Here is a 15,194-nt window from a genome sequence, read left to right as displayed (position 1 = left end):
ATGGGTTTTTAATTTTTCATGAGAGGAAATATGTGGACAATTTTTAATTACATTTTAACTCATTTCTTTAGACTCTGGTCAGTTGGACAAATACCAAACTAACACTGTTGGCATCCAATTAAAAAAAAAAAAAGGTTAAAAAGGTTCGGTGTTAATACAAACAAGTGACCTTGAGATAAACACAGGAAAAGTATTAGAAAAAAAGGAAAATACTTCCAATTTTCAGCGTTTTAACTCTGGGTGGCAGTGTTGATGCAAATACCTGTGAAACAGCTTTCTAAAGGTAAACTACCTTTTCTCATTCAGTCCAAAATACTTAAAGACCTAATTTAGCTTTCTGCTCTGCTGGTTATGCTACTGGTTATTGCAATGCTGAATTTGTTATACTGTCATTTTTTAAATCACAATTTAAAATTGTTGCACTATACGTTTCCTTTAAGAACTTTTGAAGTATAATGCAGTTCACATCACAAATCCTTGTTTACTGTGTGTCACCATTTAAACAGCTGCATATACTGTAATATCCATTACTATCAATATTTTGATTCCTATACATAATGATATTGATATAGGCTTTCAATAGTAATATTTTTATATTCCAGTATATTGGTTTAGAATTGATTTTTCCAATGACCTCTAATAAATCAGCTTAATGTCATCACTGCCAAAGACATTTTCATATGTTATTCAGCTTCATGTTTGACACATAATTATAATTATCACATAGAAAAAAACAAACAAAAACAAAGAAAACAAATCCATGTTATTTGTAGTGAACCAAAATAATATCAGTTTCATAAATATGATGCTAGGAATATCAGTGTATATTTTTAAATAGCAACAGTTTATTTGATCATGTTAATTATGAATGATTATGAATTATTAAAAATTACGACTAAAATCCGCATACATTCATTTTTCCCATTATATCAAATAAAACTATTTTGAAGTAAATTCTTGATGAATTTAATTGTGGGAGCACATTTTTGGAATTATTGCTGTTGTATTTATTCAAATATTTTCTGAAAATAATTTCTCTACTTTACGTTTAGACTAATTAATGTAAAAAAACATTTTTATTGTTTATTTTTTGCTAACCCCCCCGCCAAAAAAAAAAAAATTAAAAAAAAGGGAAGAATGATGATATGGTATTCTTGTAAATGCTAACATGCTAAATAATTTCAAACAGACACGCAGCTCTGCATCAGCAATGTTACGCACCTCCCAGCATGCAGCTGGTCAAAAAATGGCTTCACATTATGTAATAAGTGATTATGCTAGAGAGCTGCAAGCTGCTATTTTTCATGTATGTCTGCTTTAAAATGTCTCCTCTGTGCACCTTGTATTGAGAAGTCATTTATCAGATCATTTGTTGCATGTACTATATGGTATGTTTTGTCTTGACTGCCTCAAAACAGTTGTGTAGTGATTCTACATGAGGTTTAGATACAGTACAGTATATTTTTGCTTTTGCTGGCGCACAGAGTCACATGAGAAGATTTATGCCACTTTCAGACATCTCTGCTTTGAATTAAATAGATTTTATTAGAACACAACCATTATAGCATAGCGGGGCAGAAAGATCTCTGTGGGCAATATTAGAGGAGAACCAATATCATTTCTTCGACATCTTCCACTTCTGGCTCGAGTCAGTGCTGAGCTTGTATGGAACTCATTATAGTACGGGAAAGCTGCTTTCTCAGTGCCTTGCCGTTTTGTTCCATCTGTGTTGTAGTCACCTGAACACGATCTGAAGTCAGCCAGTCAACTGACCTGGAATCAATACAGTCAAACTCAGTGGAGGCAAAGAAATCCGCCTGGCTCATTTAACCCATGAGCGTCCTGCTGCACAGTGCAGCATGTAACAAGAAAGGCATGTTTGATGACAAATTATTTATTCTAAATTCTTGCCCCTCGTCCAGCTCCAGTGACTCCATGTTTAATATCCACAGGGCATCGCTCCCTGTGCATGTTTACTTGTTTCTTATTTCCTGTAAGTCCTGATGAGCACATCTGCAAGCCAGATTATTTTTGCCCGTCTCTCCATGTTTGTCAGTTAATTTGTACACAAAGCTACATTAGAACTTTTACTATAACTTCTCTCTGCGTTCTTCACACACCAGTATTTTTCTTATTTTTGGCATATCTATTTCTGTCGCCGTCTCAGTGTATGACTATGACATCTGTCTCCGTGCCTGTCATCTTGTCACACAAAAACCAGTCTGTGTTTTATTATTTACCCAACATGTACAGTACAGTATTAGGATAGTGGAATTTTACTACTAGCTTCTGGAGCAGGCTGTGTTCTGGACTAGTCTGCGGAAATTTCAAAAATATGGTGATAATAAATTCAGATGTCACTTTAGGCTAAATAACAATGACAACTTGGAGTTGCTGAGAAAAAGCGTAATCCCATTTTAATTTTCAGAAGCCTCATAAGAGTCAAATGTGTTTTGGTCATTAATATGTATATTTATTTTATGTAAACCATTTTTATTTATTGTTGGGAAATAATTGCCAGTAGTGTTACTGCCAGACACTACTGTGCCAGCTTACTGCAAATATAGATCAATTTTAATAATTTTGAAAGATGAATTGTGACATGTTTTGAAGCTCTGATGAGCCTTCAGCCAGAATCACATCAATTGATTACGGTTTTATTATGATTCATGCATGGGAAACTTTTTCAAGCTGAAGGAAGCTGCATTTCAGGTTGGCTTCAGTTTTTTGGCTCTGCTATTGGAAACTGACTGACATTAAGGTTTATTTAAATGACAACAAGGCCTGTTTAATCACACGATTCCATCCGTGTGATGCATCGAGAATGACTAGCTGCTCTGAGTTTAGCAGTTGATTAAATCAAACATCTGAAAACATTTCTAAAACGCCTCCTACTTGTCTGGTCAAATTAACAAAACTCATCACGTAGCAGCCATACACAGGCAAATGTCGGCATTGTTTACTGGGCAAAGGAGAATCAATGCAGCCAGTGCTTCCATTGATTACTGTTATATTTCAATTCATTTTCATGTTATAAAATGACCCCCTCGCCATTTACACATTTAGCGGACTGACATGTACAATTTTTAAAATTAAAAATTGCATCTCGCCAAGTCATTAAACGGATCTAACAATTCTTTTAGAATCACTCAGTAACTATCTTAAAGTGATTGGATGCAAACTCAGCTACAATGCAGAGTATTATATCCAATCATAATGAATCGTAACTCATATTCTTCAGACTTTTTATGTCAGACTCCATTGTTTAACAGCAGGGACAGAGTGCCATAACTATGAGCAGGTCCCATAGGTTGTTCTAATAGCCTGTCTAGACACAGCTGAGGGCAGCAAGTTATTGGAACAAGGCACTCAGTCCAAGCTTTAAAACTAATTTGTTGTTAAACTTGTAAAAAAGCAAATACTAATAATTGTATGTATAAAAATCTAGGCCTTCATACAAATTTTCATGTTTTTAACCTATTCGCCCATTAACCATATTGCCTGTTCTGATTTACATATTGAGTATAGCCTATCATAACATTTATGGCAATTTTAAAATTATTTCACTCATGCCACGATCGGCATATGCATTTGGAGTTACACTTCGGTGATAGAGCAAATGGAATTAATGTTGTAGGATGGTGACCCACAAAATAAACGTATTAAATTAAATAATTTATGTTATGAGCTAAATACCAAACAATCAAAAATTAAAAAAAAAAAAAAATCAAGCTATAGTAATTGGTTTTTAATTAGTTACAAAAATCAACATAGATAAAACTAACAATAACTGTAGGATATTTTATTAGAGGGGGCTTAGGCTTAAAGTTGAATGGAAAATATTTTTAATATTTGTATTATTTTCACAAACATCTTTATATTTGCATCTGTTCTCAGAAAAACAGATGATTACATAGATTGGCGTAAAAGATAATGGAAAACTTTAAAGCGGAAAGCACTTAAACTATAACTATCAGAGCCAACAATGGAAAACAAAGGCATAAACTTACTTTATTTGCTCATCACCTGTTACAGCGCCTTAAGTCCCTTAAACGTCTACGGTAGGAAGCCGCATGGAGAACAAAACAGACACGTTTAAGCTTTGTCTGATTAAAGAATAACCGGTATTTCCATTTCGAGCGGCGAGGCAGTGACAATAACCTGCTCCATCTTTTACAAATGTCCCTCATGGTCCCCAAAACACTTAATTGTCTCTAGGTGAAGCGGCGTGGACTGTCCGTCTCTTCGTGATTGACAGCGGAGTAAATTGAAGTGGCTTCGAAGGGGATGACGGACGCTTTGGACGCGCGGCTGCATCGACAAGTCAAATATTTTTAACCCTCTATCGTTAGTTGTACAGATAAACTTATTTTTTCTTTTACATAAAAGCCTGGCTGGGTAAACGCGGCGCTGAAGTGGGTCGCCGTGTTGCTGTGTTGCTCGTGCCCCCCCCCCCCGTCTGTGGTTTTTTTGGTTTCGCCCAAACTTGGTTCAGATTTGAGTTGGTTTTCGGAGCTATCCGGGTTCGCTCTGTCGGAGGTGAAGGACCGCCTGTCCCCTCTGTGCTTTTGCTGTAAATGGCTTTCGGGACGTATTTTATTTGAATGTCCGGGCCTCTTAAGTGACCAGTCATGGATATTCTATGGATATTATGGACCATACCGGCCGTAATAGCTGTTGAAGGTAAGCTAGTGTTTTCCTGCCGACGGTTGGAGCCGCATCCTCGTGCGGCTTTTTGAGTTTAAAACAAAGCGCTTGAATGAATGTTTGCTCTTTATAATTAAAATGCTAACAGGAACTAAAACACATTTCTGCTCTCTTAATATTGAAGAATATGTTATGTTAATGTGTTTACGGTGGTTACGTGTAGCGTAGAGTCATTAATAAACAGCAGGCAAAGGGATGGTGGTTGGACACAAAACCAGTCCCGCATCTCTGCAGGTAAACGGATGCTGTTAATAGCGATAATTACGCGTTTAATATTCGACATTTTGTGGTATTTTTGGTTTATTAAGGGGTAGCTACAAGCGGTTATGAAGGCTAAACCTGAGACAGGTAGGCTGCGTTCTTTTGGTGTGTTTGTGTGGAGGTGTGTCACCGGTTTCATCTCAGATGTCAAACAGTTGGCGATTTAAAGAGGAGAGAAAAAACATGCAAAACAAACGAGGCCGGTTTTCTTGAACATTTCTAGAGGCGAGATATGAAAAAATACACACGCTGAACATCCTGTGGCTCAACTTCCAACAGGCTCTGTCAGGTCGGTCGGTATGCAGTCACAGGGACGCGGAATAATGGGCAGCATGGCTTAACGCACAATGAAACAGGTTCAATGGGGAACATAATCTACAGTAGTTAGTGTGGTGCACAAAGGTAACTGCAGGCCTCATCACAGCCCACTGCTACAGGAGAATGTAGAAGATAAACTGCCACTTATTGTGATATTTAGCATTTTCACACAGTAAAAATGTGAGTTTATGAAAGCGATTTTCAATTCTTTCAGTCTGTAATGTATAATTTGCAGTGAATTTTCTTTAGCTGGAAAGGGCATGGGACCTTTTGCACACTAAAGGAAGGGAAGTGTCAGGCGAGTTCCACTTTAATTTAGGCTATTTTGGGGATGCTGTCCGAAAACCAACGTGTCTTCTTCCTCTGGCCAGTTTAACTGAACCTCATGATTACAGGTGGAGCTAAGAAACTATGGGAAATTTCAACCAGACTTTAACCACACGATAAAACAACAACAAAAAGAAACACAGGGACACAAAAAAAGGAAAGAAGGGGAAAAAAAAAATCTTTGCGGCTCTTTTACTGTAAAACCATTTCTACATGTACATTGACTTAAATGAATGTAGGGCCTTCCACGTATTTCTGCGGACTACTATTGATTCCTGTCTTTAATCATTTAAATCCTACACCTAAAAAAAAAAAAAGTTAACCCAAAAGCTTACATTATATTTGACATTGACAGCTTAAATTTTTGTGTCACAGTTTTATCACTTTATGTAAAATGTGATCAATAGAGAGCGTCCCAGAACAACGTCATTATTTTGGGGAAATGATATGTGCAGTCCAGCCTTTCTGCCTAAACCACACCATACCAATACACGGACAACTTACAACTATAATTTCATACAGTTCATAAAATGTTTTTCATTTTAATATATATCATGTTTAAGCATAGTGAAAACAATTGGATGCGGGGGCTACACTAAAAGTGCATACATTACTGTCATGTCCCTCATCTCAGTGTTTTGCATAATCTATAGATTATTAATAAATGCTGAATATAAATTTAATTACCGTAAAGAATATTCCGTAATACAATACAAACTTGTAAAAGGTAACTATAGATGCTCCATATAGTCACTGTGGTTTGTTTTCTTTTAATTACTGGAGTCATGATTGCCTGATTGCTGTTATAATGATTATTTATTGTTAAGATTTTATCATCACTGTTCAGTCCGAGGAAACCACAGGATGTGGAAAAATGCCAAAAATAACTACAGATTATCACTACACAGTGTTCCGCTTCCACTTGTTTTCTCTTTCTCTCTAAAATGCAAATATGACCATGGTTACTGTTTGTCTACACTTAAAATCAACTGTGGAGCATTTGTTTATTCTGAGTATACAGTCCCTCAAATACCAATTGCCATAGTTTCTCAAATAGATATGTCAGGTGTACTGAAATACACTCATTGCGCGATTTAGAAAGGGGGTGTTCAGATTTTATTGTTACACTAGATACACAGTATGCTTCTTTTAGCGTCTTTTGGCCTTACGCTGCTAGTGTTTGATTCGGAAATCAGTTCGTCCCATCGCCAGCTTAGCTCAGACCCCCTCCATTTTACCCTGTGAATCACCCTAGCTGACTGTCCAATGACGTTGCAAGGATGGCTTGCGTATGAGAAATGAAGAGTTGAAAAAGAGGTCACTGCGACTCTAATCCACGAAAAAAAAAAGAAAAAGACAAACATCCCAGCATGCATCTGAAAAGAGCCCTCCAGTGGATCGTTTTGACACGTTTAGTTCCAGGATGCTACATTTCTTCCATTGTTATTTTTGTTTGATAGTGAGACCTACGGATACGTCCGTTTCCTACGGACGATCATTACTTACTAAATGTGTATTAAAGAATAAAAATCTTAAATTTTATTATTCGTTGACTTCAAAACTAAAAATATCCGTATAACTACTACGTAACCAAAAATTCTATGAAGCTTAGAAAATTAAAAGCCGTGCCAAATTTAAGACAATCCTACATCCAAATAACATCGTGTCAACTGTACAAACCTTGTCAAGTCACAGTAAATTGGCTTTGATATTTGAATTTAGACTGTGACCTTTTTCATCCGCACTACAAAGCACTGTGTCCCCCTCTCTCCAGTCATAGATGCCGTGTTGGACTACTTTTTCAAAGGCATTTAATGTAACCCTGTATACTGCCAAACAGCTCTGAATTGTTTGTTTGTGATATTATAAGCTGCAACTGATGCCGTGTCTTATTGGTTTAGTTAACAGGAACAGACAGTCTCTTCGAGAATTAATGGAGGTAACACTGCCAAAGAAATTAGACTAGCTATGTCAAACATGTCTATGAAAACACAATGTGGATTTATCCCTTCATTAATTTACCCATTCATTGTCATCAGTGCTCAGTTGACAGCCATGCTAACAACAGCAGTCATCTAATTCTCTTGAGTGGGAATTTTCAGATTCATCCCCAGCCATAAAATTGTAGTAGGCTGTATTATACGGACGAGATGAAATTTACTAGATGGATCATTTGGCTTTTCTGAGTCCACCCCCCAACCCCCCCCGCCGCCCTTTCTGTTGTGGTATTACAGTTTGTACCGTGCAAACATTTCTAGGGGAATTGGTGTTGCTATGATGCAACAACAACCTCCTCCAGACTTGTATGCGAGTTGTTGTTGGGGTCAGCCAGTATGATAGATCACATTATTTTTCCTCTTATTCTTTCTAAGAACTATAATGGGACAGAAATTACAGTAGAGGATGTTGAAGTGGGGTAGAATGAGATCACAGCAGGGACTTTTCAAAAAAATGTCTTGCACATTTGATTGCATTTCAATATGTGCTGCATTCCTTCGGCGCTCTGTTGAGCACTGGAGCCAACTCAACCGAAAGTTGGCAAACACTGATCAAACTGGTGTTATAAAAATTTGTGGTTTTTAGTTTTAATTTGTTCTAGTAGATTACATATATTACCTACATTTGCCTTGATAATAACCCTTTCACACAATAAACGGCAGCCTGACAGTTCAAGCTTCCGTATGATTATTGATCTTTGGAAAATCCTGCCAAGTTTGGTAAAGATGCTTTCATATGTAAATTCAAGTAGCTCTTTTGGACCGGAATTGTTTTGTAAGGAATCAATGTGAGTGTAACATTGAAGCATTATGTTTTGTCGAAGAGTAACAAAAGACAAACGGAGGCGGGCTCTGAAATAGGATTAAATAAAGGTAAAATGAGCGACCATATACAATCCAGTGTTTTCTCAGTCCACCCAATGAGCAGATGCAGGGAGTGGGCCTGCACGCCAACTGCCACAGTAGGCTTTCACAAAGAATCTGTCTCTATTCAAGTCCTAATCCATCCTGCCGAGGGCCCAGGCATTGTCACTTTGCATGCAAAATTTCAATTAGTGCTGGTACCAGTTGTTTCACGTGAAGGGAGGGGTGTCGCATTTCAGAAACATCTAGGACTACCTTTAGGGTGAGATTAAAGCAGGAGTATTGTTAATTTGCTTACGAAAATGGAGTGTTCTGTGCATGACACAAGCACTGAGCTGCTTTGCTTTATTATAGTCACTAAAGTTATCAGACTTAGACCGAGGTCACATTACTCCTACACTGTAATAGATATTGCTCTCTTGATTTTAAAAAGGAAAAACATAGAAGAGTATGTTTTGTTAAAACCTACACAGAGGTTGTATGCGTCTGTCCCAGTTGGCTCTGAAAGCCAGATAACTGTTTTGCTCCTGGCTTCAGTTTCTGAAACCAAGTTAACTAAAGATTGAGTTCAAGGCACAATGAATTGTGTGATGCTGTATCCTGGCTCATGGGCCAAGTCTTCCTTCTTTTCTTCCTTTGACCGCTTTAGAATTTTTAAACTATAATTTAATAAATTTAGTTATGGATTTTACACTGTGTTGGATCAGGATGATGCTTCTATGAACTGGCAAAAGCATTTTGACAAGAACAAAGAATTGGGTATTGTTGGGTTCTAACAACCACAACAGCGCTGATTACACCTGGAGATACAGTTCAACAACGGTGAAATAACAAAACGAGTCGACTTTAGTCTTTTACTTGCACAAGGGGAGGCTGGTGGGGTCTCAGTGACTTAACACTTCACCCGAACTCGGCCAACTCCACCGGGCTCTTCCTTGTCCACACTATTTATTGGAAAACAGAGATCAAAGCAGATAGAGAGTTCAATGCAGAAAAAACAACTCCTTATAAGTATAGGCCAATGAAAAACGCAATTCATCACATAATGATAATATAGCGTTGCACTGTTTCCTTGACCACTGGTCAACAGACTTTAAAGGTAAACTACAAAGGCAACTATCAAAGGCAAACTATCAAAGCTACATGGTGTCACTAATGACATCATCAGTGCATAGACACATCACAAACATAAATTACATTACACACACAGGCAAACATTACATTTAATATTGGAAACAATTAACAAACCCTAACAGGTATGTTAACATATGAAACTGTCAATTTAACCTTCACTTGTTTGAGTTTCATCACATTACGTTAGACACAAGCCGAAGCACTGCAGCATCTTTCAGTAGAAACATGCTCCAAAAGTGTGTGTCAGATTCCTCTGATAGACTCATTAAAGAGCACCATCAAAATGGATAGATGCTCAAAAACATTTATAAATGATTAAGGCTCACACTTCTATCCAAACAGAGAACTTCACATATTTCTGCCTGATTAGTATGTTTTGGTGAAATCTCATGTATAGTAATCTCATAACGACGACTTTCTGAAGTGCAGGGTATTAGGAGTGCAACAGACTGTAGCAGAGCAGAGAGAGTAGATTGGCTTTGAGTTGTCTGGTAGAACTAGCTGCATATGGATGGAAGGATGTTACTGCTTGGTGTCCCCTCCTTTATTAATACAAGAGTTGTGATCAATATTACATCTCTCACCTGAGAAAAGGCTCCTGTTGTAATTGACCATTGTTACCTTATTGTCCATACAGCCACCTCATACACTTGGCATGAGCTCACACAAGCTGTCAATCAGTGTGCATCCCTCTGCTTTCAAGTGTATCTTGTGCGTTGGCATATCTTTCATGAAAGGGCGAAATGCTTTTAAACCTCCCTATATTAAAATAAAAACTCTCTAAATAAAAACTCTACACACAATTGTATTTAAATATTTGTTGCATGTTCAGTGTTGGGCTTGTTTTTTTTTTTGCCACACTTTATTGCTTTTTAGCTTTAGGCCTTTAAGCCATATTTAACAGCAGCGATGGGCATCTGCCTCCTCCAAATTGAGTAGGGGTAGCATGTAATCTGCAGTGTGTGTTATGTAGCCATATTTCCTGTTTTGGTGCACTACAGGGTAATTATTTCTTTACACCTCCAAAATTAAATGGCACCCAAATAATGAGTTTTTGCTCTGTGCATACCAAGTTTAACCTTACAGAGTTAAATGTGGAAGTGTCCGTGGAATAATTCTAAACTTAACTACTGGGTCGTACTACGTTATGTTTTAGGAATATTTCTTTCTAGAGTTAAAAGGTTTTCAGAGTTTTTGTATGTGGTGCTGCCAATGCAGGCACAATGCACAGTATTAGTAGCAACTTAAAATACCAGGTTCTTGTAAAAGTAACTAACATACTGTGCGATAGACTTTTTACTTGCATTTTAACCATAAATACGTTTGTACAGTAGAAAAGGATAAGGGTTAGCTGATGCAGTTTGTGATTTATTCCCTTCCTGTATCATCCGAGCCTAATTAATTAGACACTCGCATGGCTTTGATTTAAAGCACACTCAGTCTTACATTAAAATTGATTGTTTGGTTTGAGAGCTGTAATTTATACTTGCATGGGCAGAGAAATGATTATGGGCTCATGATTATGAGGAGATCTGTCACAAGTGCTTACATGTTTCAGTTGGTAAGGAAGCCTGACAGGATATCTTAATCTACAATGTCATCAAATCTTAAACACTTAAAGATAAAAGATTGTACCCACCCATTTTCACTTAATATAAGGTTTGCTCATGTCAAATAAAAGCATGTCTGGTTCATTATGGAAAAACATAAGGTCAACTGGTGAGAGTATGACTACAGCTATAAAGTGTAAAAAGTACAATATATAGTATAATATAACAGTTTAAAAAAAACAACAATAATAAATCAGACTTATGAGAAAGCTATAAATTAATTCAGTGACTATACTTCTACAATTAAATTAGTTTTTGACCAATAGACCTGCTTCAGGCCATGTGGTTTACATAGGGTGCATAGGGAGACTAGTTTGGATAAAAAGCTGTACTATTCATAGAAGAAACTTGCTTTACCTCCACTTAACCTATCTGATATTTCACACAGGAAACTAGATCAAGGATGTTCATATATCCTGCTATCTTAATTAGCACATGTTAATTGGCAGTGTGCAGTCTCTTGGTAAGTCATATTTTTTTTAGGGAGAGCCTGATTCATCCTAACCCACTGGGAATATAAATCATGAGGGGACAGCGAAATGTATTTCCAGAAATGATTCATAACAGGAAACATGTAAGCACCCACAGTCAAAAATGGTCCCACAACAGCTAGGCCGAATTTGCTGTCTGAATTCTTCGCACACCCTGGTTAATTTGACAGAAGCCTCAACCATTATGTGCAATCAGTGTATTTTATGTGTTCAGCACTGTACATTTCCTCTCTTTATCAAAGCACAGAAATTGTTGAATTAGCTGCATATGATAATTGAGTTAGCTTTAAATTGTGGAGATGAACTGATCAATGTGACCTCTGGTTCTGACACATCCTTGTGAATGTTGAGTCATAGTTATTAACATTATGGCGCCTATAATATTAAACCCATCAAAACCAGTTACTGGGTTAGGACACAGGGAAGTGAGACAGAAGGAAGGAGGAGGAGGGAGAGTGTAGCCTGAGAGAGGTCAGACCTTGTCTCAGAGACCCCCATCCACACACACCCCAGGTACTGTGACACTGCTTTTCTGAGTGTGCCCGGAGAACACAAGCCCACCGGATTAGTGTCTGGCTCTCAATGTCCCCGGGAGAAGAGCCCATCGGCTGAGACAAAGCGGGCTGATTGCGTTGTCATCTGCATCACAAAGGGAAGCCTTTTCCACCTGATCCGCTGCTTCTGCGCCGCACTGCACATCACATCTATCACCGACTCTGAAGCCACGTGATATCTGCCTTTTGTTTTTTGTGGGTTTCTGTCTCTACCTCTTCTAATCTTTCTCTTTGCCCCACACCGTCTGTCCACCATAGGCTGTTTCAACAGCAGGACTCCCACCCCTCTCCCCCTTCAGCCTCTTAGTGTGCACCAGCAATAACTGTTTTCCGTTTTTGGCTGTAATTATGTGCACAGTGTAGTGTGCATCATCTTTTGCGACAAAGAGCGACTAACACATTTGCTGTCTTTCCTCTATTTCCCTGTGGCACTTGCTGGCTACTTGTATCTCAGCTCAGCCAACTTGTGCACACACATGAGACAGAACGCTCCGACCATAACAGGTCTATCAATTGCACTTGGACAGTGAAAACTTCTGAAGTGCTACCAGTAAGCAAACGTGTTTTGTTAGTGTATTGGGCAGGCAGCCTCTGCTCTGCTATAACTGATGACTTTTTTTTTTTTTTTTTATCATGGTGACCCAGCTATGTCCAACAGTCAAAACAGAGATGGATCAAGCTTCTCTGTTTGGATTAACATTTTAAGCTTGTGTACATTTAAGTTTACTGTAAGCCTTGGGATGGCTTTTATATGCTTTGTAATACTCTATCGTCTTGAAAGAAATTACTTATTGAAGTCCCTATCTTCCCTTCATATTTTATGACCTGAACTCTTTATCCTGTGAAATAAAAGTTTTATTTTTAGGGGGAAACAAAGATGTTAGAATTATGTCAGGCATGATAACTGAAGCTGAAAGGTGCACTTCGTAAAAATCTCTTTAAAATGCTTTATGAATAACTTCAAAAGATTAAACAGGGTATGACATTTAAAAAGCAGAGGGAGGGAAGGAAAGAGAAAGAATGACTTTTTATGTCCTTAAGTGATAGTTGGTTTCTGTTCACAAGTAATTGCATTAGCTTAGAGAATAGAGAATTAACACAAGGCAATTAACTGATTTGGCCTTTGGCTGTGACTTGTCTGATTCTGCGGAGCTGAAAGTCATTCTGTGTTTTCATGGATTAATATAGAAATCCCATTCATCAGATGCATAACCTTGTAAACCCTTCAGTGGGAGACCCTAGAATTTGATGTATGTCAGTAAAATATGTAAACAAATGTGGTATATAACAGAAAACAAGCATGATGCAGCTGTGGTAAGTCTAATAAAGAAATACACTTTCCATATTAAAAGTTTATGTGCAGGAAGATTCTAAAGGAAAGGGTCATCATAAGAGTAGAGTAAACTCCCTTCTTTACTGCCTAATTGTCTGTAATTCAATAACTGAGGGCTGCTAAGCCATTATGACTAATTGTCAACAGGAACATTGTAATTTCGTGGGGGAGTTATCTGTTGGGAACAACTTAATCTTTCCACCAATATGCATTAGCAACATTGCTGAGTAACTGCTGTTTTATTTGTTGCATGGATTGTAATTTTTTTTTACAAATGGTTACATTTGTACTCTGAAACTGATCTTAGTTAACCTTAACCATCTACTATAAGCTGACTGAGTTTCAGTGCAAGCAGGGCTGATGGCATACCTCTGCTTCAAGTAGAGTAAATGTAGATACCAAAGCTTGATGGAAAACATCAGTTGGATATCTGCAATGGCTACAGAAATGTACATTGGCAGAATGCGTTTGTTGGTGTTCTTCTTTCATTCATTGTCAGAGTAGTTAATGTCACACTTGTTAGAGTTAATTAAGGGGAACAAATCATCTGTATGAAATCATTAGAGGGGAGAAGTCTCTCCTTAAAGCGGCCATCAGAGATCAACAGATTAATAGTTGTGATGGATTTCAGGTAACCAGGTGGCAGGTGGAGCACGCATTGAATCTGTGCTTTCATTGTGATGATTTATTTTCTTTCAAAGAGAGGCGTTATTTGAATTGACAAAAGCTAGGACTTAGTGTTTTTATTTATTTTTTTGACCTTATACCACTCTCATCAGTCTACCTCGCATACAGCTCCAAAATCAATAACCTGGACTCAGCAAAGATCAGCCCCTTATTATTTTGTTTATGAAGCCCTTTCAATTGGCACTTCATTGTAGTTGATTCATATTCAGCAAAGCCTCTGTCCATTTGGGCAGAGAAAGCTTACCTGAATTTACATAATCACTTGTCTGAAAGTGGATCTAGTGCGCGGAGCAATCAACACACTTACACTTGTAAATGCCTTTGTTAATGCAGTGACATCTTGTCCCCCTCATGTTCCAACTCATTGTTATTTTATTCTAATTTCAAACCTGTTAAAGACTGCCAGTGAGAAATACCGCTATATCCAAAACACAAACCCTCTATTCCAGAGCAGCTAAAGAAAGGCAGACACATGTGCATTAGGTTCAATAAAACAATGCCTGGGATCACAATAAAGTTGAGGTAACATAGCTTAAAAAAAAGGAGCTAGGTGTATAAGGAGATGCTGAAACGATCACTGTTTTCCATGCTGTCCCCTGGCAGGGCCATTTGGGTTGAAATCACAATGGATCATTTGGGAGGGCAGCTGAAAAATCCATAGAGAATCTCAAGAGGCCTGCTGTGCCTGTGAAATCAATACAGAGATCCAGCTGAGACCATTAAGTGAAATTAATGTCATATGATGGGGTTAAACATGTAGGATATTATTATTCATACAGTCCAAATAGCTTTTTCATCTGCAGATAATACAAGCAGGCATGGACGTCAATACAGGCACCACAGATTGTCTTGTGTTTCATACGCCTACTATACATAGCAAGCTATCCGTCATGTTTGTGACCCTTCGTTAC

General features: G+C 37.8%; 1 protein-coding gene across 2 annotated transcripts in view; it reads left to right on the top strand.

The window, feature by feature from the left end:
- Positions 1 to 4,504: 4,504 nt before the first annotated feature.
- The window catches only part of ephb2b (eph receptor B2b), a 126,494-nt gene continuing 115,804 nt past the window's right edge, over positions 4,505 to 15,194 (top strand). For both annotated transcript variants that reach the window (XM_067505111.1, XM_067505110.1), the window contains exon 1: positions 4,505 to 4,683. In XM_067505111.1, coding sequence (XP_067361212.1) covers positions 4,632 to 4,683 — 52 coding nt within the window. In that variant the 5' untranslated portion in view covers positions 4,505 to 4,631. The remainder of the gene's footprint in view (positions 4,684 to 15,194) is intronic.

The sequence above is a fragment of the Channa argus genome, chromosome 5 (assembly GCF_033026475.1).
Source record: "Channa argus isolate prfri chromosome 5, Channa argus male v1.0, whole genome shotgun sequence".
Classification (NCBI taxonomy): Eukaryota; Metazoa; Chordata; class Actinopteri; order Anabantiformes; family Channidae; genus Channa; species Channa argus.
The sequence above is the reverse complement of the archived record's forward strand: the minus strand, read 5'-3'. Positions and strand labels throughout refer to the sequence as shown.